At 38.6% G+C, this 27,468-nt stretch overlaps 1 protein-coding gene across 1 annotated transcript in view; it reads right to left on the bottom strand.

Annotated features, from left to right (window-relative positions):
* The window catches only part of LOC126257452 (protein phosphatase 1 regulatory subunit 21), a 190,331-nt gene that overhangs the window by 14,274 nt on the left and 148,589 nt on the right, over positions 1 to 27,468 (bottom strand). The window contains exons 12-13 of the mRNA XM_049955565.1: positions 14,949 to 15,134; positions 1,164 to 1,295 (exon numbers count right to left, since the gene is read on the bottom strand). Coding sequence (XP_049811522.1) covers positions 1,164 to 1,295; positions 14,949 to 15,134 — 318 coding nt within the window. The remainder of the gene's footprint in view (positions 1 to 1,163; positions 1,296 to 14,948; positions 15,135 to 27,468) is intronic.

The raw sequence follows: 27,468 nt of genomic DNA, 5'->3' as shown, positions 1-27,468 counted from the left end.
GCTGCAAAAGTGCCAAAAAACTCAAACGAATGTCCACTGTCTAACCCAGCTTTTAACTTGAAAAACTGCACATTGCCTTTTATAATATCAGCTATTTCCCAGCACTGACAGTGTTGTTTCGTTGCAAGTCTGACTCTTGATTTATTCTTTGTATCAGACTGATCTATTTTTCAACAAAATCTTGAGCAAATTGAGTGTCAGATTCCATCTCCACTTAAACTGAAGCCACTGTTCTTGTTTGTTTAATTATCTAACATACCAGATAACGTTCATTTCCAGTTCGACAGTAAAGCATTGTTTAGTAATACCAATTTAGTTGGCTCTTTGACCAGCATTTAACTCTGAAATTCTTGACAACTTCCACCTAAACTGTTTCAGAGTGCTGCTCACATATCAGTTTGCCACAGGGAAAGAACAATAAATTAAACGATCAAGATCAGTGTACTCAATTTCCGGAAATCTTATCACTTTTGATACAAGGAATGCCTTGGAGACAAACTTCCAATATGACAATGTCAGCCTCAGGAAGCATTTCCTGTTTATAAAAGTGACATAGTGCTTACTTAGTTCACCAATTATTGTAGTGCGGACAACAAATAGCTGAATCTATGTACAAAACACCTGAAGACAACGTCTAGTAATGCTGTCAAAATATTGTGTAAAACGATACTGTTATCTGACCTCTAAACTCCAATACATTGATATTATCAGTACTGCCAAGAAATTATGGGAGATCACATGGATTATTGAATGGGTTTGTACAAGTATGTTTACTTAGGAGGAACATGAAAACTATCATTGTCACTTTTATGTAATATTACAAGTAAATTGCATCTGATTACTGACTGCAAAGATCCCACAAATGACAAAGGTTTCTCGCGCTGCTACTTGTTGTTCTGAAGATTTAAGTTATATTCTACAGTAAACAAAATTTTCACTTCTAGCAAAACTATTTATGAAATAAGGAAAAATTTTTTTCTTTCTGTTTAATACTAATACATGCACAATACAGAATGTAAAACATTATCTGCTAGAGAGAATAAATTTTCTGGCATATGGCCAGATCTCTGTGTCCAGTGGGCATGTTTGACACAGAGATCCAAATGAACACCCAAGAATTATCACCTCAATATCAATGTCAGGAGAAACTGGAGTCACATTACCAGGTTGTTAATGGTTACTGGAGTAGGGCCACGAGATGCAGCCGTGTCAGAGGATAATTCCAATGTTTCTTCACTTTGTGGAGTTGTACTCCCACTTATTGACTGCAACTGTCCTTCAAGATCACGTACTTTCTGGGGAAAGGGAAAAAATTAACTGTATTTGCTGTAGTTTACATTCATAGCAATCACTGTTAATATAATAACAGGAACATTGATATTAAAGCTAATCATCATAGTTTTTCTGGGATTCTTCTCAACATGACCTTTTTTATCGATAATTCTATTTGGTTCTACACAGTACCAAATGCACATATTATTAAATCACTTTCATTTAGTGACACATTTAGAAATCTTACTGCCATCAAAACGAATCTGAAGAAATATTATAAAAAGGACTGCAGTTGTGTGTGTGTGTGTGTGTGTGTGTGTGTGTGTTTTTTTGAAAAATGGTCTTGTCGGCCAAAAGCTAACTTTCAGACAGTTTTCTTGTTGTGCCTTTCTGTGACTCCGCATCTCTGCTATATGGTGAGTAGCAACTACCCTTTTCATTATATTGTTACATTCCATCCTGGATTTTACATAGTTTGGTAATTATGAATGCATAATATATGTATCATTATCTTTCCACATTTAATTGGCATTTGGAGTGACATCTTGTGGCAATAGTGGTATTTGCGAGCTGGTCAGCTACAGAGGTGGTGGTATCGGGCAGGAAAAGCAGTAAAGTATACAGCCGCTACAAATCCAGAGGGCAGCAAAGCTTGACCAGAATCTATTCATCATAATACATGTTAATAAGTTCCCCACTGCATTTTTCCTTTCTGTATGTCACGGCTAATCTCAGAAACTACAGTAGGGAGTTTAATACTATTTTCATTAACAGACAGACTGATCTACAAAGAAGGTTTTTGTACACAATTTATTATGATACGCCAATGTTACACGTCTGTAGGATGGTACCCATGGGAAACCTGGCCTGATGTACTACCATATCAATAAAAATATCTTCTCTATTATTTTCAAGGTACAGCAATGGAGTCTCAAAAATACTGGCTGCAAGAAAGCTGTTTTAAGAGCACTGATGGAAAAGAAAATCACAACGAAATAAATAAATAAATAAAAAATTAATGTAGAGTAACGCAATTTTGGAAATATATTTGTCTAGTGAACATATTTAAGTGATTAACATTGCAACATACACAGGTTAACGTAAGCAAAAGGTAAGCCACTGCAAATGTGCAATGCTTGTACATTTGTAACTGGTGTAACCACCAAAATTTTGAATGTAAGCATGCAGACATGCATACATTGTATTGTACAGGTGCTGGATGTCAGTTTGTGGGATGGAGTTCCACGCCTGTTGCACTTGATTGGTCAATAACAGGACAATTAATGCTGGTTGTGGATGACACTAGAGTTTTCGTCTGATGATGTCCCATCAATTGGAGATAGTTCTGGTGATTGAATAGGCCAAGGCAACATTTCAAAACACTGTAGAGAATGTTGGATTACAACAGCGATATGTGGACAAGTATTTTCTGTTGGAAAACACCCTTTGGAATGCTGTTCATGAATGACAGCAAAACAGGTTGAATCAACAGACTGATGTACAAATTTGCAGTCATGGTGTGTGGGATAACCATGACAATGGATCTGCTTTCATATGAAGTTTCACCACAGACCATAACTCAAGGTCTAGGTCCGATGTGTCTACGCCGCTGACGGGCTGGTTGCAGGCACTCACCTGGCTCCTTCTGAACCAATACACAGCCACCATTATCACTGAGGTAGAACCAGCTTTCATCAGAAAGCACAACGGACTTCCACCCTGCCCTCCAATTAACTTTTGCTTGACACCACTGAAGTTTCAAATGGCGGAGGTTTTGGGTCAGCGGACTGCACACTACAGGGCATCTGGCTCTGAGCTGTCCTTGAAGTAATTGATTTCTAACTGTTTGTTGTGTCACTGTGGTGCCAACTGCTATTCAAAATGCTGCTGCAGATGCAGTATGATATGCCCAGAGCCCCAAACAAGATGGTCTTCCCTCTAAGTAGTACCATGTGGCTGTCCAGAGCCCAGTCTTCTTGTGACCGTACATTCTCATGACCACCACTGCCAACAATTATGTACAGTGCCTACATTCCTGCCAAGCCTTTCTGCAATATCGCAGAAGGAACATCCAGCTTCTCATAGCCCTATTACATGACCTTGTTCAAAGTCAGTGAGGTGTTGATAATGGTGGCTGTCACCTTCTATGCATTCTTCACTAACCTCAACTCACCATGTCCAATCTCAAAGGTAACTAACACTCACGACTGTTACTGCATGTATTTAAAGCAAACCTGATTTTCATCCTCAAAGTTGCAGTACTAGCACCACTCTTCTGCAAGAAGTGCAAAAATTTGAATAGACATCATCTTTCAGATTTAGAAAGACGCCAATGAACCTTTGTTTATGTCACATAACTCCTTTATGGTTCTGCATTTTTTTTTTTTTTTTTTTTTTTTTTTTTTTTGTTAGTGTATGTGAATTTGGAATACTGCACCATGATGAGACATGACCATATCTTTTGCCACATGTATCTTTAAAAAGCATGGGAGGGCTCAGTCCAGTACACCAAACAAATGTACTTGGTTGCTTGTTGTACTGAAAGGATTCACAGTTTCATTGCCCATATTCTTTGATCTTATCACTCTTATGGAGTAGGCGTCATTGCTGGAACCCAGGATCGTAACTATCATGGGCAGCAGCCAGTCTCTGAGATTTTTCTCCAAACACATTGTTTTCTTCAGTTCTGGCCATTGTTAAGCTACTGTACTACTTTCGTCTTCAAAATAATACCCCCCCCCCTCCCCGCTCTCTCTCTCTCTCTCTCTCTCTCTCTCTCTCTCTCTCTCTCTCATGTGTGTATGATGAACAAATGCAAGAATGATTATTGGAGGAGAATAATTTCCAATTCAATAGTTCAATTTGGGGTGATTCATATTCAAACTGTAAAATGGTATAAAAACCAACGATCCCTATACAACCCAGTTTTGTTGAAATATTTGGGGCACAGTTTGTTGTATGAGCCATAATTTATGTGTAAATTGGGGGGGGGGGGGGGGATGGATTACTGATGTCAACTTCATTGGGACATTATGTGGAAGCATCGGCGACGAGTTCCCCATCTGCGGATTGTGCATGGTGTCTGTTCTTTCTGGCATATCTGAAACAACAGAAAACACACATTCATACAAATCATTTATTTAGTTGTTTGAAGCTATTTTTGACTTGTTCTGTGGGCTATCTATCCCAGAAGAGTGATACGCATTGTCACATTTTTTTATATTTTCCGAAAGTATGGCAAAATCATCAGCAAATAACACACAGTATATATTTTAACATTTTCACTTAAATGATGGATGACTTTCTACACTCTTAATTCATTCCAGATTCTTGTTATTGTCTCAAGTATAGAGCTGAAGAGAATATTGCCATCTTGCATTACACCTGTATTAATTTTGAGTAGTTTAGATATTTCAGCCACAAGTTTTACTTTAGAAACTGGGTCTATTGGGATTTCAAAGTTGAAATTTGCTTATTTACATTTAACTTCACTGGCTCACTTAACCTCCTTCCGTGCACCCTTTTCAAGAAACAGCTGATGCCTGACTAAATAATAACAACAGTCAAAACAGATGAATCAGTATGCCAGATCAATGGAAGACAAAATAAGTTAAAAGCCAACAATGTGTGGGGGGAAAAAATTAGAATGCGTTTTGTGTGGTAATAGGTCGCATGAATCTTGTGAAGAAACTGGAAGTCAGTGAAGTGTCAATTCTTTATAATCCCTTTCCTGCAACAGTTATGAGCCTTGATTGAGACAAAGTAATTTTGTCCCTTGCATCTAAACAACAAGGAAAAACATTTTCTTCAGAACCAGGTTAATCATGATCTGCTGTTCAAAATTTGCCCGTTTTTTGATCATTTGAATTATGTTGCTTCTTCACTATGGATACTGGATGGTTGATGAAGGACTGTGTGGTTTTCAAGGATGAATTTTATTCCTATTGACATGTTAAGTAAATCGCATAAATATGGCAAAGCTGTTTGCTGTCTGCAATGCTTTCAGTGGATATATGCATAGGATGGGGGTGTATGTTGGGAAAGGGGCAGAGGAGCCCAGTATTATGGCACTTTTGAATTTATTACTAGAAAACTACAATGGTATTTAGACAAAGGTTATACGATATACTTGGAATGCTATTATACATCCCTGGTGTACTTGATTTTTTATGAGAATGCAAGACAAAGGCAGTAGGCACTTGTGTGCCCAGCAGGAAAGATGTTCCTTGGTGTATGGTTGTAAAGCTGAGAATCAAAAAAGGACATGATTTTTGCAAGAAGGGAACATCTACTCTGCCTCTGGTTTCCAATGTCCCACACAGATTCAGCAACAGAGGTAACTGTTTGGTAGTGAGGAGGCCACTGACTACAGAAAAACCTCAATTTTATTATTCACAAAGTACAAGGGGATAAACCAAACGATCGCTTATTAATTTTTCAAGAGAAAGTAGTTCAAGCTGTGGAAAAATAGTTCTTTCAGTTACTTCTGAGGAGCATCACAAAACATTTGCGTCGTATAAGGACACACACAAAGTGGATGAAAGAAAAAATTGCACCCTCACCCAGTTTCTTGTACAGTTACGAGTCAGGGAATTCTTTTGCAGCATGATGAGGCAATGGATGTAAAGAGGTTAACTGTTCTCCAGTTCCTGGACTAAGCAGACTTACTGGGCAATATTTTGCTGGAAAGGACCTACTACTGGGGGAAAGGGGGTACTCACACCCAATAGTGTGTTAAAATTTGTTCCGATGTCAGAAGGAAAAAATGTGCAGAAAAGAAATGTCCTGATAGTGTCCACACTGTAATGTTGACAGAACTTCAAAACATACCATACTCAGGAAAATTATGTTTAAGCATGGTGTGTGTAAGATGCATGTACAGACCATTATAATTAGATGACTAAGACGGGCAAAGACAGGTCAATGACTGAGAACAGGCCATGGCCTGGACTCTCACATCCATTATATATATTCCCATACAGATCATTATTTGCAATTTTGAATACATTTAATGTCTTTCATAATGGCTGTAGTCACTGCAGTGGCTGTTCTTTTGGACATGCATGCATGTCCAAAGGAACTCTGCATTGTAATCAGAATAACACAGCTACCGCAATATCTTATTTCTCTGCAGACACCGGGCAAGCAACTTTCAAGTACAGCTTCTGACCTATATAGGAATATACATAATGGATGTACAAGTCCAGGTCATAGACACATGGTTGACGACATATGGAAGTTTGGGTCTTGTAGTGAGTTGTGCACGGATAGCCAAATGGTAAGGCAACCACTCACAATAAGTGGAAAATCTAGGTTCAAGTCCCGGTCTGGCACAAATTTTCATTGTCGTCTTGCCCTTCTACAGCTGATGGTTGTCATTATTCACAATTGTGAATAAATTTAATGTCTTATCTTTGACATGTTCCACAACGAATTGACGTTTGTTTATTAAAAGGCCTTGCCATCTATTCTAGTACAGACTAGGTACTTTGGGGAGAATGGTTCTCCATATTATAGCTAATGATGGCAATACTGATGATTGTACTGTCAAGTGTCATAGCGCAAGTTCTGATCTGAAGAGATTGCTGGGGCCTTGTGACGGCAGCCTGAGAAACCTGTGTTACTTCACAGACAGTCTGCACTCTTCTCACCCATTCTGACTGGGGCCTCTCTCCACAGGAGCCACTCGGCCATGACAGCAGCCACTTGGTGAGGTGAGTGTTGCCCAGAGTCCTGGGCAGGGATGAAAAGAAGTTAAAAAATATAGAAAATAATGTTAAAGTCATGAGACTTCGGCAACATAAGACCTAGGTTAATGGTTCAAATGGCTCTGAGCACTATGGCACGTAACATCTGATGTCATCAGTCCCCTAGAACTTAGAACTACTTAAAGCTAACTAACCTAAGGACATCACACACATCCATGCCCGAGGCAGGATTCAAACCTGTGGCCGTAGCAGTCGCACGGTTCCGGACTGAAGCACCTAGAACTGCTCGGCCACCGCGGCCAGCCTAAGACCTTGGTGAAAGCCAGGTTTTCATCAGGAAAGTGGGAAAAAAATAGAGTGAGCAAAGGAATAGAATATAAGAAGGTGATTAGATTAGATTAGATTTACTTTCATTCCAATTGATCCATAGTGAGGAGGTCCTCCAGGATGTGGAACATGTCAGAAAAACAACAATACATGACAAATATTTACAATTAAAACAAATAAGCTAATGTACCATTCCACAGGTCCCAAGTGGAATGATCGTCATTTTTTAATGAACACTAAGAGTAACTTTACAAATACTAATGCACTGAATTTAAAATAAAAAAGTTTTTTATTTATTTATAAGGTAATACAACTACCGTAATACTTATTTACAATGAACACATTACTGCACTGAAATGGTGCAGAAGTTAGATTATACTAACACACACACACACACACACACACACACAAATTTTCAATGAACACATTACTGCACTGAAATTGTGCAGAAGTTATGTTGTACTTATATACAAATCAGTTGGTTTTACTAAGAAATTCATCAATGGAGTAGAAGGAGTTGGCCACCAATAAATCCTTTAGGCTTCTCTTAAACTGAATTTCATTGGTTGTTAAGATTTTTATGGCTGCTGGCAAGTTATTGAAAATGTGTGTTCCTGAATAATGCACACCTTTTTGTACAAGACTAAGTGACTTTAAATCCTTGTGAAGATTATTCTTATTTCTAGTATTGATTCCATGAATTGAGCTGTTGGTTTGAAAAAGTGATATATTTTTAATGACAAATTTCATTAAGGAATAAATATATTGGGAAGCAGTAGTTAGTATCCCTAGTTCCCTAAACAGGCTTCTGCAGGATGTTCTTGAGTTCACACCACATATAACTCTCACTGCACGTTTTTGTGCCCGGAAAACTTTAGCTTGGCTTGATGAATTACCCCAAAAAATAATCCCATATGACATTATGGAATGAAAGTAAGCATAGTATGCCAGCTTTTTCATTTTTATATCCCCTATGTCTGACAAAATTCGCATTGCAAACAGAGATTTGTTAAGACGCTTCAGCAGTTCTGTGGTGTGTTCCTCCCAGTTGAATTTATTATCAAGCTGTAATCCCAAGAATTTAACACTGTCCACTACTTCTATCTTCTTGTCATCGTATGTTAGACATATACTCTTGGGACACCCCTTACAAGTTCTGAACTGCATGTAGTGTGTTTTTTCAAAGTTTAGTGACAAAGAATTGGTTAGGAACCAGTGATTAATGTCCACAAATATTTTATTGGCTGATCTTTCTAAGACTACATTTGACTTGCTATTTATTGCAATGTTTGTATCATCGGCAAACAAAACAAACTTGGCATCTGGTAATGTTACTGATGAAAGGTCATTGATATACACAAGAAAAAGTAAGGGCCCCAAAATGGAACCTTGTGGGACCCCACATGTAATTAGTTCCCAGTTGGATGAGGCCTGATAGCTTGATACATGTCTCTTTCCTAATAACACCCTTTGTTTCCTGCCAGAGATATAAGATTTGAACCATTTTGCAGCATTTCCTGTTATACTATAATATTCTAGTTTACTTAAAAGGATATTGTGATTTACACAGTCAAATGCCTTTGACAGATCACAAAATATACCAGTTGCCTGCAATTTTTTGTCTAATGAATTAAGCACATTTTCACTGTAAGTGTAGATAGCCTTCTCAATATCATAACCTTTTAGAAATCCAAACTGTGACTTTGACAGTATGTTATTTGAGATAAGATGGTTATAAAGACGACTGTACATTACTTTTTCGAAAATTTTTGAGAATGCTGGCAACAGTGAAATTGGACGGAAATTTGATGCTATTTCTTTATCTCCCTTCTTAAACAGTGGCTTAACTTCAGCATATTTCAGCCATTCAGGAAATATTCCACTAATAAACGACTGGTTACACAGATAGCTTAATATGTTACTTAGCTCAGAATCACATTCTTTAATTAACTTTGTTGATATTTCATCATACCCACTAGATGTTTTTGATTTTAAAGATTTTATGATGGACATTATTTCTGTTGGGGTAGTGAGGGTCAAATTCATATTAAGGAAGTTACTTGAAATGTCTGGTCTAAGGTAATCCATAGCAGCATCTACCGAACCTGACAACCCCATCTTGTCAGTAACAGTTATAAAATGTTTGTTAAAAAGTTCTGCAACACTATACACATCTGTCACCAATGTATCATTTACTCTTAATGCTATTTGTTCCTCTTCATGCCTGGTTCTACCGGTCTCCTCCTTCACTATATCCCATATTGTCTTTATTTTGTTATCTGATATGACTATCTTTTCCTTGTAATATATTTGCTTTGACATCCATATTACAGTCTTTAATATTTTGCAGTATTTCTTATAATGTGCTATAGCATCAACATTGGAAATGTTTCGGAGTGACAGATACAGTTTTCTTTTTGTTTTACAAGATACCCCTATTCCTCGAGTAATCCATGGCTTCTTTGTAGACTTTGCTCTAACCTTGGTAAGTTTTGGGGGAAAGCAGTGTTCGAATAAGGTAAGCACTTTATTAGCAAAAATGTTATATTTTTCATTCATGCCATGAACGCTGTAAACATCAGTCCAGTGAATGTCTCTGAGGAGTGTCCTAAAATAATCAATTTTTGGCTTACTGATTACCCTTTTGAGCTCAGATTTAACAGATTTTATATCCTGTTCAGTATTAACATTTAACAGAAGGAACTGCATGTCATGGTCTGAGAGGCCATTGACTATTGGTTTTGTAATATAATTTTGTTCATTGGACTTTTCTATAAAGATATTATCAATGGCTGTTTGTGAGCAAGTGGCTATCCTAGTGGGGAACTTTACGGTGGGAATTAAGTTGAATGATAGTGTTACTAACTCAAACAAGTTCTTATTGGGAGAGTCTTTAAGGAAATCTACATTGAAATCACCAGCAACCACTATTTCTTTGTTTTTGGTTGTTAAATGGGCCAGTACAGCTTCAAGGTGGTTGACAAACAGATTAAAGTTACCTGCAGGTGCTCGATATACACTTAATATTATGAAGGATTTTTTGTGAAATTCTAATTCTGTTGCACATGCTTCCATATGCTGTTCTAGGCAAAATTTATGAATGTCTATGTTCTTAAATTTATGACAGTTCCTGATGAATGTGGCAACTCCTCCTTTCTCCATTTCTGATCTACAAAAGTGAGATGCTAACCTAAACCCTGTAACACTTAAAAGTTCTATACCAGTGGTCACATGATGTTCAGAGAGGCAGATTATGTCAGCTGGGTTTGAAGACTCTAATTCATATATGCAGATAGTTAATTCATTAATTTTATTTCTCAGTCCTCGAATATTTTGATGCAATAAAGATAGCTGACATTTCTCATTGACTGAGTTAAGATTGGGTGGAGTTAAAATATCTGCTGACAGTTGAAAATTATTAACCAATGGCTGTTTATGCTGATGTAATAAGCTGGAATTATGTTTTTTGATTTCTTTCTCAAACTGAAGATTTGTCTCAGTTCTAACCTCTCTTAAAATTTGCTTTCTTTCTGTCCTCCCTACCCTAAAAAAGGGTCTTTTCTGAATCCTATAACCACTGGTATTTTACCACTCATGATAGTGCCTCCCCCCTTTAACTTTCCTGCTATTTCCCCAGCCAATTTACCCTTCCCCTTCCTGTTGAGGTGAAGGCCATGCCTAGTATAATCCCACCTACTGAGAGAATCAACAGGAACCACACCAATGTGTGACCCCGCACCCGACATGAGCAGCCGTTCCAGCTCCAAATTAACTCTCTTGATAGAAGAGTTCAAATGAGGTCGGTCATGGCGCCCAAGAACAGATACAAACTCAACACTAGTATGCTTCGATGCTGACGCAATCTTCGCCAGGTCACACTCTATACTGTACCCAGGATCTCTGTCAATACTGTTACCTGCCCCACCCACTATAACCACGGTGTCTTCCTTAGTGAAATCTTTGCAAAGTGATCCTAAATCCTCTGTCACCTGCTCCAGACCAGCACTAGGTTTAAAAAAATTGGTGACCTGGTATTCTGATCCTAGTTCATCCTGCAAAAGTTGGCCAACACCTCTTCCATGGGAACTACCTAACAACAACACTTTCTTTCTCTTTACTGATTTCCCTACATTCTTACTTTTCAATTTGCTGCTGAAAGTTTGTTGTGCCCTGTCTACACCTGCAACTGCTTGAGGCTCACCAGCTTCTAACTGAAGCAACAGGTCAAATCTATTTTCCACATTCACCATAAAGCTGTCAGACAAAGTTCTAGGCCTGTTCCTCCTGTTGCCTGTTGCCACTTCCCACCTCTCTTTACCCTTCTCCCTCCTTAACCTGTCAAGATCTCCCCTGGCCTTGTCTAACTCAGCCTGAAGGGCGGCAATTTTCCCCTCCTGTTCTAGTATCTTCCTATCTCTACTACAAATCCTACAAAACCACTGATGAGTCTCATTTACTTCCCCTATTCCCACGCCACTACAGTCACCCACATGGAAAAAACTACAGCACCCATCACACCAAAGCCCCGACCTAACAATTCTACGGCAAGTCAAGCACTTTTCACTCATGATAAACGTAATAGTTTATTAAGAATAAGTCAGTTAAATTACAGATAAACACGAAAATATGGTTACACAAATTTGGCCTATACGCAACTGTTTACGCAACTGTGTGTAAACAAAAACAAAAGTGCAAAGTTTCTGAAACAACAACTTTACTCTACTTTCCGAAAATGCTAGTTAAATAATGAAGAGGTACGCTAAGTTAAATTGCTGGAGAGAGCAAGGAACAACTAAACGAAATTCTATAGATTTGCTTCAGCAGAACGTAAACAGAAAATACGACTGTACGGTCTTTTCGTGTTTTCTGCTATATTACGTAAAGAAAAATGAAACCTTTAATGGTAGACTTAAACGGCACACTAATACACTTATTTACCACGTATTCAGTACTAATCTATATGTTTTATAATCTAAAATGACTTATCTTTACGAGAACACCAAAACTTGCGCTAGTCGCCTGGCTGAAGTACAGGAAAGAAGGAATACTACAAGGACTTGGGATTATATATTCACCATGCACATACCCAAAAAAGAATCTTGAGCCACTTGGAGGGCTGACGTGATTTAACCTAACATTGGGCTTAGGAATGTCATGTTTTCACTTTCCTGCATATCTTCTTAATTAATAACTTCAGGTGAAATGTTGTGCATAGATTAAAGCTCATGTACAATCCAGACCTTTTGGGAAATTAATATTCTGATCCTACCCTGCTTGACAGAAAGTACCACTGACCTTAGAAACCCAGCAGTTTCTATTTGCATTTTGTTTAGGCACACTGTATTGCAGAACTTCAGCATCCAAATACAGGTTAGTGGAGCTGGAAGAGGGGATGAACCTGCCAATGCCAGTGATTATGTGCCCGATAAAATTTTGCTTGGCAAACTAAGCTGCTTTAAAACTTCCTGGCAGATTAAAACTGTGCGCCTGACCGAGACTCGAACTCGGGACCTTTGCCTTTCGGGGGCAAGTGCTCTACCATCTGAGCTACCGAAGCACGACTCACGCCCGGTACTCACAGCTTTACTTTTGCCAGTATCTCGTCTCCTACCTTCCAAACTTTGCAGAAGCTCTCCTGCGAACCTAGCAGAACTACTGAAAGAAAGGAGTTCTAGTTCTGCAAGGTTTGCAGGAGAGCTTCTGTAAAGTTTGGAAGATAGGAGACGAGATACTGGCAGAAGTAAAGCTGTGAGTACCGGGCGTGAGTCGTGCTTTGGAAGCTCCGATGGTAGAGCACTTGCCCGCGAAAGGCAAAGGTCCCGAGTTCGAGTCTCGGTCAGGCGCACAGTTTTAATCTGCCAGGAAGTTTCATATCAACGCACACTCCGCTGCAGAGTGAAAATCTCATTCTGTACGCTGCTATAGCTTTGATGCCATTTCTCTTACTTGGATAAAGTCTTTACTTCATAACGGAAAGCAGATCTTGTTGACAGATTGTGTCCAGGCATAAAACTAACCTAAGAATGAGGGAACATAACGTTTAGGGTATGAAGGATGGGTGCTGTGTCCCTTGTTCTTAACCTACACAAACAATCTTTGACGACTTTATAGGAGAGATCATAAACTGAAATGTTCAGTGATGACAGGCACACTAATCAAGAAAGAAACCTCACCATTAGTGGCCAAAGAAATTCTTTGCCAAAAGATACGAAAAGTCCGAGATAAAAACATACTGGAAGGTGGAGAGATGAAATAAGAAAACATGGAATGTTGATGCATTTAACTCATCATCATCATCATCATGTGTGTAAGAGTGTAGAGGGAGGCCTTATTTTAGCAGTGGATGCCAGATGGCTGACCTTTATGAATTAGGCTCAGTGTACTTTTCGATTTTTGTCTTTTGGTGTCCAGTATATTATCCTAGTACCTTCTTAAATGCTTTCCTCTCTCTCTATTTTTGCATTAAAATCATCCAACAGTAACAACATTTAATTTTGGAGTGCTGGATATTTATTTTTCCAGCAGATGCTACAATGCTTGTGTTTAATTTGGAATCCTGTGATTGTCTTCATTTACTTGTAACAAAATCTTTTTGATGTAGATCTGATACCTGTTGCTGGATGGACACTCCTGTGATAAAAGTCATGGGATACCTCTTAACATCTTGTCAGACCACCTCTTGGGCAACACAGTGTAGCAACTCGACAAGGTATGGACTGAAGAAGTTGTTTGAAGTCACCTACAGAAATACTTAGCCATGCTACCTCTGTAGCCATCCATAATTGTGAAAGTGTCGCCTGTGCAGGATTTTGTGCATGACTGATCTCTTGATTATGTTCCATAAATGTTTAATGGGATTCATGTTGAGCAATTTGGATGGCCAAAACATTTGCTCAAATTGTCCAGAATATTCTTCAAAACAGTTGCAACTATAGCCCTGTGACATGGCACATTGTCATCCACAAAAATTCCATTGTTGTTTGGGAACATGAAGACTGTGAATGGTCTCCAAGCAGCCAAACATAACCCCTTTCCATCAATGATCTGTTCAGTTGGATGAGAGGACCCAGTCCATTCCATGTAAACACTGTCCACATCATTATGAAACAACCAACAACTTGTACAGTGCCTTGCTGACAACCTAGGTCCATGGCTTCATGGAGTCACATCACCCCCTTGCCTTCTTCTCCTTTGTAACCCTAGGTAGGCACATATACAGGATGCTTCCATTTGCAGCCATCAGGGGATCCAGGATGATAGTGCTAGCCCCCAACTGACAGCAACAACAGTTCAAAAATTTTGAAAGGTGGGTGCTTATATGATTCTTCCGTAGTCATTGTACTCACCAGATATTTCACCAGAGAACTTTCAGTTTAAAGTGTCTTGACTACCTTTTAGCCATTGTAAACATTCACTAATTGAGCAACTGTCATTATCATTTAGAAGGAACTTCTCCAGTCCCAAAAGGTAAGTTTATATGAAAGCCACAATTGAAATAGCGTATACCAAGGAAAATTTACTGTAAACTAAGGTCAACTCTTCTAATTAGATACTTACAATGATGATAAAACCTTATATAATTCTCACAGCCCTCCCTACCTCCCCCAAATATATTATATGGTTTAGTTTCAACAAACCTACCTTAGAATGTTTCAGCTGAAGAAGTTGAAATTCCAGTTTCCAGTGCTCTCTGTCCTGTTCCAATTGTGTAGCTCGCTGAGTGACTGAAGCCAGTTGCTCTTTTAAGGACTCTCCACTTTCTATGCTTGAACGGGATTGCTCTCTTTCTAAAAGTGCTTCTTCATAAGGGACTGTGGGAATGTCATCCTAAAAGTAATTTGTTTTTGTATATATTAGTCAGTTCCTCTTCATTTAAAACACACACACACACACACACACACACTGGAAGACAAAATCCAGAAATACGTTGAAGTGGAAGGCAAATCAGATACATTAATCTTTCCTTTCATATAAAATCAGAAGCTAAGTGAACATAAATAATGCCAAAATATTTCGTGTAGTGTCAATTTCATAACACATGCAAATTCACAAGGTCATTAAAGCAAAACATTTAATCAGAGAAACTGCAAGAGCCAGAGACGGTGAACAATGATGGTTCCAAAGTAAAGTTAACAAATCCCACATCTGGAATGTATTTCAATGTGAAAGTAGTTAAATGAGAAACACACATGTACTCATTTAGAACACTTCTACTCAGCTAGTGTGAAAGATCAAAGTCAGTCTGGAAGACCCTCAACATCTATATATTGGAAGACAACTTGAATCTTTGAACAGAGCCATTCAGAGTCAACAAGACAATGCTTTCTTTTTGACCTTGAAAGCCCCATTACATGCAACAGCTGTTCAATGAGGACTGCAACAGGAGAATGGAATTTTGCAAAGATTACGCTTGGTTGGGGAAATGATTATCCTAATTTGTATGACAATATCCTGTGGTTTGATGAAGTGTATCTCATGTTGGAGTTCTGTGTATCATCAGAATTGTCATTATTGGTCAAATTTAGACACAAATGTAATGGTTGAAAAAATGCAACCAAGACCAAACAACCATCTGGTATGAAATGACATCAATAAGATTTATTGGCCCATACATGCTACCCAACATCATGAATGATGCACGATACTTTGAGTGTTTCAAAACATACAAATGGCCTGCGATTCAAGGAGGAGAAAATGGAAGGGAAATGTAAGATGGAGCTCTGTCCCACAACACAATTCCAGTGAGAATGGCTTGATGACAGTTTCCCTGGCAGATGAATTCACCACTAGGAATCTACAGAGTGGCCTGCACGCAGCCCTGTTCTAACCTCACATGATCCTTTCTCTGAAGTTGGCCTAAGGAACAAGTGTACGGAGTTAAAACAAAATGTTAGCATCAGTCTTCAACCAAATTTCCATGAGGTACTTGCATATGTCACAGTTGAGATGCTAAGAAAAGCTGTGGATTCTGTTCCTAAAAGATTCAATAATGGTATGGAAAGCGCAGGTGCATATGTTGAAATGTAACTTAATAACCAAATTGTACACCATAATAATGTATTCAATGTAAATAAAACTATAAGTTGTATACTTTTGGAAATATTAATTGTTAAAAATAGGAAAATTTAACAAGAATTTTACCACTAGATGGCACTAATGTAAGTAACAAAAGTTATTGCTTTGGCAGAAAAATAAAAAGTTGAAAATTAATTCCAGTGATAAAAGCCTGCTTGTAAAAGTATGCTATAATATTCGCCTCTTAATAGTCACACTGTGTTTCAAACATGTCATCATAAGTTCGCCGTGTGGGCAGCTTTTGACATACAGCAGTCTCATCCACACACCTTCCCGGAATAGTGCAGTTGTGGGGGAAGCCGGACACTGCACAGAACTGGTTGTGCTCTTAAGAGTGCGAGCGTGCTCTGGGACACAAATCTTGGCCAGGTCTAAACTAAAAGAAACAACTAGTTTCTTCATAAGCTTGTGACTATTCAATAACTAAAGCACAATGCATTCACATCTAATAACAATCAGTGTGTAACATTGACAAACATAAAAGACACCATTGTTATAGTGGAAGACAAGTAAAGATGATAATTTTTCGTGTGTGTGGGGTGAGAAGTTACAAACTTTGGTACAATATTCCTAATGGAATATTTGGACAGAGATTTTTTGTCATTGTAGGTATCCAAAAGCAAATTGCCTTTGAAAAACTGTAAATTATAAAGAGACGGTATGGCTAGCTAGGACATACCTCCACGACCCAAAATTCTGGGATCTGTCCCTCGTTTCTATGTTGTGAGGGATCCACTTGCTCCTCCATGAGAAAGGAACTAATAGTTGTGAAAAATAGGATAGTTTTTCTACTTTTAAGTGTGTGTATCAGCCACAATGGTCACACATTCTGTATCCTCGTAATTTTAAACTGTGTGTTGAATTGGAGAATTTTTTGAAACATGTAACAGCATTCTTCACTAAGCTGGTTCAGACTTAATTTTATCATTTCTGTTATGGATTCCTGTATTTTTTTGTGTGGGGGGTGAGAAGTTGCAACCTTTGGTACATTTCCTAAAGGAATATCTGGACAGAGATTTTTTTTTTTTTTGTCAATTTTGGCGTTATTTTCTGGTGACTTATTTTTCGAGTACTGCATATTATTTATTTCTCTTATTTTTGTATTATAATGAAATGAAAATACACCTATCATTACATTATATTTTCTGATATCACACATCACATTTGTTTAAATTATTGAGAAAACAAAAGATTATGTTAAACCTATTAAAACTAATCAAGTGTAGAAAGAATAATCAAACATGTTATGTTCAGCTGCATGTTGTGGCACAGGATAGTCCACTTTGCTTCTGGTCGCAGTTTGATAGTGAATACATCTCACATACCTTGCTTACATTGGTTTCACAAGATGTCAGTACACTACAATGCAAATTCTACGATCAACATCTGCATAGCCACTCCACAAGCCACAGATGGTGCATGGCGGAGTGTACTTTACACCACTACTAATCATTTCCTTCCGTGTTCCACTCACAAATAGAGGGAGGGAAAAACAACTGTCTATATGCCTCCATGTGAGCCCTAATTTCTCTAATATTATCTTCGTGTTCCTTATGCGCTATGTTTGTTGGCAGCAGTAGAATCATTCATTGTTCACCTTCAAATGCCTAAAAATAAAACTAAACTCCATCTGAACAGGCATCGGAAGGCCCAATGGTGCCAACCTACTGCCGTGTTATCCTCTCATCCAAAGGCGTCACTGGATGCGGATATGTTGGGGCATGTGGTCAGCACACCACTCTTCACTCGTCCTCAGCTTTCATGACTGGGGTTGCTACTTCTCAGTGAAGTAGCTCCTCAATTGGCTTCACAAGGGCTGAGTGCACCCCCTTGCCAACACTGGTTGGCAGACTTGAATGACCACCCACCCAAGTACTAGCCAAGCCCGACAGCACTTAACTTTGGTGATATGATGGAAACTGGTGTTACCACTGTAGCAAGACCACCGGTTCTCTAAATTTTTTTCAATAGTGTTTCTCGAAAAGAACGTCACCTTCCCTCCAGGAATTCCCGTTTGAGTTCCTGAAGCATCTCCGTAACGCATATGTGTTGTTCGAACCTACCAGTAACAAATCTAGCAGCCAGCCTCTCAATTGCTTCAATGTCTTCCTGCAATCCGATCTGGTATGGATCCCAGACACTCTAGCAATATGCAAGAATAGGTCGCACCAGTATCCTATATGTGGTCTCCTTCACATGTGAACCGCATTTTTCTAAAATTTTCCCAATGAATCAAAGCTGATCATTTGCCTTCCCTACCACAGTTCTCACATGCTCCGAGTTGTTTCACATGAGTGATGCTTTCTAAAACCATGTCGATTCGTGGACATAAGCTTCTCAGTATCAAGAAAGTTTATTATATCGAACTAAGAATTTTTTCTAGGATTCTGCAGCAAACTGAAGTTGGGGATATTGGTCTGTAATTCTGTGGGTGTGTTCTTTTACCCTTCTTTATATACTGGCGTCAACTGCACTTTTTTCCAGTCACTTGGGACTGTGCTTGGTGAGAGGTTCACAATAAATGCAAGCTAGCTAGGGGGCCAATGTCGTAGAGTACTCTTTGCAAAACTGAATTGGGATTCCATCTGGACCATTGCCAGAGAATACTCTGTAAAATTGAATTGGGATTCCAACTGGACCATTGCCAGAGAATACTCTGTAAAACTGAACTGGGATTCCATCTGGACCTGGTGATTTATTTGCTTTCAGTTGTTTGTCTATACCACAGATGCTTATGCTTATTACTACGTCATCCATACGGAAGTATGTCTGATGATGGTCAGATGACAGTATGTTTGTACAATTCTCTTGTGTGAATGATTTCTTGAGCATGAAATTTTAAACTTTAGCTTTCGTTTTGCTAACTTCAACCAGCACACCAGACTGGTCACCAAGCGATCGAATGGAAGCCTTAGACCCACTTAGCGATTTTACACAGGGCCAGAATTTTCTTGGGTTCTTTGACAGATCTTTCGCTAAGGTGTGACTGTGGTGGTAGTTGTATGCTTCATGCACAGATCTTCCCACAGATGCACGAATATCTACTAACCTTCACTTGTCATTTGTGCATTCTCTTTTGAACTGAAGATGCAACAGCCTCTGCTTCCTCAGCATCTACCGAATTTTGTTGTTAAACCATGGTGGGTGTTTTCCATCCTTTATCCACTTATGAGGCACATAAGTCTCCAGACTACGAGTTACAATCTGCCTGACATTTGCCCATAATCCCTTTACATCCATCTTACTGGAACTAAGTGTTGTCAATTCACTCTCTAAGTGATGTACTTACAACTGCTTATTTTCTCTATCTATCAGAAACAATCTCATAGCCTTCTTGACAGTTTTATTAACTTTCATAACCACAAGTTGTCATAATCACATCATGATCACTAATCCCCATTTCTATACTGTTCTACACTGACACTGTCGATAAGGCCCGACCTATCTGTACCTATAAGATTTAAGCTATTTCCACTGCGTGTGAGCTGCCAAGCTAGCTGCTCAAGACAGTTTTCAGGAAACATGTTCAAAAATATTTTGCATGACTGTCTGTCTGACTGACTGTCTGTCTGTACCCCCCTGCATTGAATCCATAGATATTCCAGTCTATAATCGGTAGATTAGTCACCTCCAACTAGTATTGTACGATTTGGGTATTCCTGCCCTACTGGCCATAGACTTTCTTTGAAAGTGGCCAGCAAAAGCATCCAACAATTAATTTGGTTTCACCTAGACATGTTATACACAATCAGGTAACTTCATGGTCACACTCAACTTTGACCTCAATAGAGAGAATGTTTTTGTCAACTGCAATAAACACTCCCCCTCCTATGGGCTCAACTCTTTCTTTCTGATATATATTCCACGACTCGCTAAATATCTCAGAGCTTTCTATTCTGGTTTCAGCCAGCTGTTGGTCCCGAGAATAACTTAAGCTCAAGAATTCCTGGAGGACAATAAATTCATGAACTTAATTACAAACACTTCAACAGTTTACTGATAAAATTTTGACAGAAGGAGTGTCCTTACTATGAAAGCCATATAACTTTCCTTACTGCTTATTGGCTAGTGAGTGTTCATCAGAGCACCTCAAACTACCGTCTAGTCTAAAAAAGCCCTCATGTGCACTCCCCAAGTACTCTGTTACAAGTAGCTGCTTCCTGACTCATCAAGGGGAGTCCTACCACTCCCCACATGATAATGCAGGTCTAGAGATCTGCAACCAAGACTGTCACAGGGTCGATGAAGCCTTTGGTTCAGACCCTCCACTTAGCTCCAAAACAAAGGATCCGGATCAACTCTGGGGACAGTGCTGCAAATTGTGAGCTCTGCTTGCCCCCTGCATGCGAGGCCAGCAGTCATCACCTCCGTCACCCACCTGTATGAACTGAGGATGGCCTCAGAACCCATGTGACAGGTGTTGATGGTGCCAACATTAGTCACAACTTGCAGATGACTGCACCCTGCACACTTGATAGCCGCAGGCAAGGTCGCCTCAACATCTTGGATGAGGCCCCCGCCAGACATACTGGATGCACATTGGCTTTCTTTCCAGCCATGAGTGCTATCTATCTAATGGGCTCCAAAACACGCCTAACGGAGGTCCCGATAATGAATAAACCCCTCCTCCCATGTGCCTGCTCAGATCCTGCTGAAGGAGCAGCCACCTGTCCACTCTTCACAATGAATGGGCACTCAGATGAGGTTTAATCATGGCTGCTTTCCTTCTGATTTGTATCATCTACAGCTAAGAAATTCAGTCACTTGTGATTACAACAATTTAGGTGCTGGAGATATTAATCATTTAATTTTTGCTTGTCCCAAGTTCCAGCAGTGTGGAGAACAATTCCTCGCAGAATTAAGAAAGCTAAGAATATCATTCCCTAAAAGCACTGCTGGTCTTTTTACTACAGAATGATAAGGCACTTCTTAGGTGTCCGATAAAATTGGGTTTTAGTTAGTAATTTTAAAATTTGACTGTGGACCTACAGAGAAGGTGCAATCACAATTTTAATGAGTGATTAACAAAATTGTTTGCATATCAAAGAGTTATGACAATGTGAATCTGTCTGTAACCATTTTTTGTAAAGAAAAAATATTTTTTAGTTCCATAATCAGAAATTAAGAAGCTTTTCTTATATTCTCTAACAGTGAAGGAATATTATTTTGTCATTTTTAAGTAATTTGTATATTTATTTGTTTTTATAAATCAGTTTTTTTTGTAATGTTTGATGGCTGATTAGTGCTGAAGTCATTGTTGGCTTAAAGCCAAGTAAATAAAGGAAAAGATTTTTGATGCCTGGTAACCAAAACCTAATTACTTTATTCCAATACTGGTGCTGAACAAAGTTTCACTGTCACTATTTGTCTGTGTAGGAAATGACGAGGAGACCAAAATCCAGGGGTAAATTCCAAATATATATACAGTCTCTCACAGATAGAGCACACCCAAATATTGCCTAAAATCATATTGAACTGGAGCAACTAAATTGCAACCTCAGTCCAAGTTCCTTCTAGCTCTTAAGTATGACATCTTCACCAAAATCCATCCCACTGTGTATCACTGTAAGCAGTACAGAGTTCATTGAACCCTCTGCGAGGCACTTTATTGTGAATAGCAGAGTAATCACGTAGATGTAGAGTGAGAGTGCAGGAGCTTACGCCAGTTCATTACTACCAGCAACACATCATCATAATATGCCTGTGCTTAATATTCAAAGGATTCTACCATAATCTAAGAGAGAAATTAAAAATTAAAATAACTTTTCCTCACTTCATCGGTGTATGCTTCAGTGTATTAGTGTTAACATTGTTAAGGTCTCAGAATGTTTAACAGAATATACTACGCAAAAAACATGATCTTAAGAAAAAATGTAAGTGGCACTAAATAATGAAAACATAAAGCTAAAAATCAGTCAGTATATGAAAATGTATGTCAAAATTAAAGTCACAAGTCTCAATTTCATCAGAGGAATATTTTGGTCAAAATCTGAGCTTTCACGAAAAACTGATGGTGTTAAATGTTAGATGCAGAAAGATTAAAATTTCTATCTAACCTCAGTTACATGTAAAAATGATATATATGTGACACCAATTAGTTACCTCTATTAGTTTTCAAGTTACTTACAAAAAACCAAATTTGGAATGAAAACGTCCGTATTCATAGTAGATTAAGTATCATTTGTATTTATAATAGAAAATTCTTATTACAGCACTTGATTACATTAATGTAATAATACAGCTGCACCAAGTTTCAAGACTGTTTTGTAAATAACTAAGCTTACAAGGAATCTCAAAATGGCAGTTTTCAGGTCATGTCGTTCTATTGGTTCCATTCTAAATATTCTAGCCAGCAAAGTTTAAATGTAGTCGAGGTAAAACTTTTTGAGTAACTAAAGTACACTTTATATAACAATTAAAAATTTTATAAAAAATTAAGAAGAATGTAAATTGTTAAATGACAGAGCTATTAATTAATGTGTGTCTGAGAAAGGGGGCATTTCAATACCACTACCTGTGCCTAGGGCAACTGGTAGCAGATGTTCTTTGGGGGTCCTCTGCACCATAATTACAGCCAGAGAGGCAGTTGGAGGGAGACACTTTGTACCGAGATACCAATCTGTCCGCATCAGTCAAACACCTGTGTGCACTGTGTCTTGGATGATGTCAGAGCTAGGTAGACTTGAATGCATTTTCCATAAAAGTAGGAAGTGAACTCACAAGGACTGTAGGCTGTCCTGGATCACTTAGCTTTCACAGAAGTAACTGTTTGTGTGTAGCCTTGCAATATTGACCAAACCATGTGGCAAGTGGCCAGATCATTTACCACTTTTAATACATACAATTAACTTTTAGTCATTAGAAGCAAGGGTGATAGACCATTTTACTTGGAACTTCCCATAGAGGTTGCCTCAGAACTGCTGTTCCCAGTAGGTATATTAGATAGGATACAAATACTTATCTTTTGTGCATGTGAATTATTACTAAATATATCCATTAGTTAAAACTCCAAACTTTTATTTATAGTCATAGTTCCTGATCTTGCTGAGTAAACAACAAGTAGGAACATTTTCTTTCAGTTAGCACAAAGAGTAATGTGGACTTGCACACTGGAAATTATGGTTAGTATGCTCTCCATCGGTTTCGAGCTAATGGCAAAAATAGTTTTCAGGCTCCTGTAAATGGCAAAGACAATTTAAGTGTCTTTTCATAATGGCATAACGAAGTAACGACCATTTAGAATATTTACCCACTGTCCCACACCATCTTTTGCCACCACTGTTATGGCTGCTCACCCAACCCAAGCTCTAAATTGTCCTGGTTCTGTCTTTCTGCCAATTCTACTTCTAACTCATCATACAGGTCATAACTGTGTAAAACAGAAGTGCAAGATCTGTCCATAAACTCATCTACCACACTTCGCTCCAACCATGTTAAAAGCATAGCTTACAGCATCACAGACAGGGCCAACTTGATTCTATTGCAAATTATGCCCACACATGTTGCCCAGAAGCACCATTTGCCCACCAGGATGGTTACTGCAAAATTATGGGAAATGTCAAGGTTGATCACCCTGTCGCAGGTAGCATATATCGAGTTTATCCCTAGTTATATTTTACAAGTCTCATATATCTTATTTTCATCAGTACTGTATTTCTTCCTTCCTTCCTTCCATCCTTCCTCCTCACTTACTTCAGTTCTTGCCATCTTGTATTTTACTCTCCTTACTCTTTTTATTCTTCATTTAAGGTTTACCTTTACCTCCTCATATCAACTTACTATTCTACAATGGCTCTCCAGCCTCAACAGCCTCCCTCTTTGTAAATAATTTTAATCAGAAGTAGTTTATTAACGTCTTCAAACTTTCTTCCCTAATTCTTATGTCATTCTGAATTATGAGGAACTTACCCCTTTCTTTCACATTTTTTAATATTTGCTTTCAATGTCCTTTCCTTTTGTCCTCCTCCTTATCATCTTCAGACAAAGTAAGTCTGAAAGTTTGAGATTTTTTTCTGGTCTTTGTATCACATCTCACTATTTTACATTTCTGCCCCAGGAATTTTAGATCTTTATTCTTTTTATTATTTTATTTTACCATTACAATGTAATAAAGAGAATAAAATTGTCAGATGCAGAGACTCTTCTGCTAACCACCTACTGAAGAAGAGCCACTATTGTGATCTATAAAAATGGGAGGAACAATGACGGAAATATATCGTATTTACTCGAATCTAAGCCGCACTTTTTTTCCGGTTTTTGTAACCCAAAAAACCGCCTGCGGCTTAGAATCGAGTGCAAAGCAAGCGGGAGTTCTGAAAAATGTTGGTAGGTGCCGCCACAACGAACTTCTGCTGTCAAATATATGTATCGCTACACAGGCATGGTTTGTAGGCACAAAGATAAATACTGGCGCCAAAACCTCTGCGTCAGTAAATTAATTTTTTTTAAAAAAAAGGTGGAAGACGAGCTTTTTTTTCTCCGCCCCGAGTTTCGACCACAGCATTTTCATATATTATCCAACGAAGTAAATACAAACTCCGTATTGTTCATCTTCGAATGTAGCAGAATTTCAATGTGCTACGAAAATCCGACTGGCAAGACTGGGATGTTTGTCAATATGGCCAACTCTACGTTCTGAAATTTTTCCGGGTCAACAGAAAGGTCCGATCTTACTCGTCGGCTTTGACCCGTGACGTAAGCGTGTTGTGGTGTGTGACGTCATTACGGCGCGGAAAACCTAATACATGGTTTGATGTACTCTTGTTTAAAGAACATGTATACGTAATATGAAGCAATTTGATGAACATATTGATCTGTAGCGTAGCCCACTTGAGGTTAGGTTGGGAGTTTTTTTTTTGGAATGCGGCCGCGGCAGCGGCCGCCTATGATTCGAAAATATTGATTTGACACTAGTATTCGATGTTTTCATATCCGCCATATTGGAATTGTTGTTTATGGTCGTTTCCGCGGTATTTGTGACGTCATGGGTCAAAGCCGACGGGTAAGATCGGACGCTTCTGTATTTCCATTTTTCCTATCCGTGAGAAGAGATGGTTGCTAATAGGAACTTTTATGAATTGTGAATCACATGCAGTATTCTCTTCACCATAAGAATAATACGAAAATAAACATTTTGCCATGTTTTCTTTTGTGTTTGCTGCTATCTCATTTAAATCTTGCCTGCCTAATAAACTACGAGACTAGAGTGAGACAACAGCAAACGCGGAAGAATATATGTATCGTGTCATGTTTATATTCGTATTAAGTGATACAGTCAGAAATGAAGCACGGCAACTGACTAGATTTTCAAATCTAAGATGACTCTAATTTCTGTGCAGAATTTAATGTACTAAAGAAGCGGCAAAGATTTTCAAACGGAGAAAATTTTTTGCTAAACTCTCGTTCAGAACATGTCCTATCATACGCAGTCTATTATTTGGTTCTTGTTGATCATTATCAAAGAAACAGCAGTGTAAGTAACAACAAATAGCAGTCTCTTGCCATTGTTTCGCTAATGAGACGATTCCTCTCTTTTGTTTTTTAATTGTAAGCGGCAGTAGCGCTCACAAAAGCAAGCCATGCCGCGAGCGGCGACAGTCCGTAAACACGCACTATCAGAATGCGACAAACAATGCATGACACAGTACAGTAATGTATTTTCAGCTTAGAGTGATGTAAACACCTATAACAAAGAAAACGGCACTTATCAGATCGAAGCAAAATAAGCAATAGATTCAAACCAGACGAAGCACGTGAAAAAGGAAGAGTACCCGTATAAATACGGACGGAGCGCCTGACGCATAGCAATGGCTACCTGGTAAAGCTTAACTGCTAAGCTTACGACTCGAACCAAACTACTGTAGCTGTATCGTCATTCATTCGACCTAAATTGTGTCTCATATTACAATGGACCAACTTTGTTTCGATTTGGAGGTGCGCCCTAAACCTCTTCTCTCCCCTTGAACTTCGAGTCTCAAATTTCGGGTGCGGCTTAGATTCGGGAAATTTTTTTTCCTTGATTTCGAGTCTCATTTTTCAGGTGCGGCTTAGATTCGAGTGCGGCTTATATTCGAGTAAATACGGTAGGTTTTGTTTCACTCATATAAACTGTAAAACTCACTGCAAAGCTTAGTCATCTCAACAACTTAAGTGGTAGATCTTAATCAAGCAAGTGGAACCAGGTAGTAGAAAGCTTCAAAAGTTCAACAGCAAATTGCATAAACAATACAAGCCCAAACCAAAGTAAATTTACACCTGTAATTCAAGCATCATAAACATATGATTTCTAGGGTGCCTTGTTGTTGTGGTCTTCAATCCAGAGACTGGTTTGATGCAGCTCTCCATGCTACTCTATCCTGTGCAAGCGTCTTCATCTCCTACTGCAACCTACATCCTTCTGAATCTGTTTAGTGTATTCATCTCTTGGTCTCCCTCTATGATTTTTACCCTCCACACTGCCCTCCAATACTAAATTGGTGATCCCTTGATGCCTCAGAATATGCCCTACCAACCAATCCCTTCTTCTAGTCAAGTTTTGCTACAGATTTCTCTTCTCTCCAATTCTATTCAATACCTCCTCATTAGTTATGTGATCTTACCCATCTAATCTTCAGCATTCTTCTGTAGCACCATATTTCGAAACCCTCTATTCTCTTCTTGCCTAAACTATTTATCGTCCATGTTTCACTTCCATACATGGCTACACTCCATACAAATACTTTCAGAAACAACTTCCTGACACTTAAATCTATACTCTATGTTAACAAATTTCTCTTCTTCAGAAACGATTTCCTGGCCATTGCCAATCTACATTTTATATCCTCTCTACTTCGACCATCACCATCTCCACAAATAGCAAAACTCATTTACTGCTTTAAGTGTCATTTCCTAATATAATCCCCACAGCATCACCAGATTTAATTCAACTACATGCAGTAAGTACTGGGAGATGAAGAAGCTTGCACAGGATAGGGTAGCATTGAGAGCTGCATCAAACCAGTCTCTGGATTGAAGACCACAACAACAAGGCACCCTGAAGACCATAACAACAAAAACATTCCATTATTCTCGTTTTGCTTTTGTTGAT

The sequence above is a fragment of the Schistocerca nitens genome, chromosome 1 (genome assembly GCF_023898315.1).
Source record: "Schistocerca nitens isolate TAMUIC-IGC-003100 chromosome 1, iqSchNite1.1, whole genome shotgun sequence".
Lineage (NCBI taxonomy): Eukaryota > Metazoa > Arthropoda > Insecta > Orthoptera > Acrididae > Schistocerca > Schistocerca nitens.
Note: the sequence above shows the minus strand (reverse complement) of the source record. Positions and strands in the feature narration are given on the sequence as shown.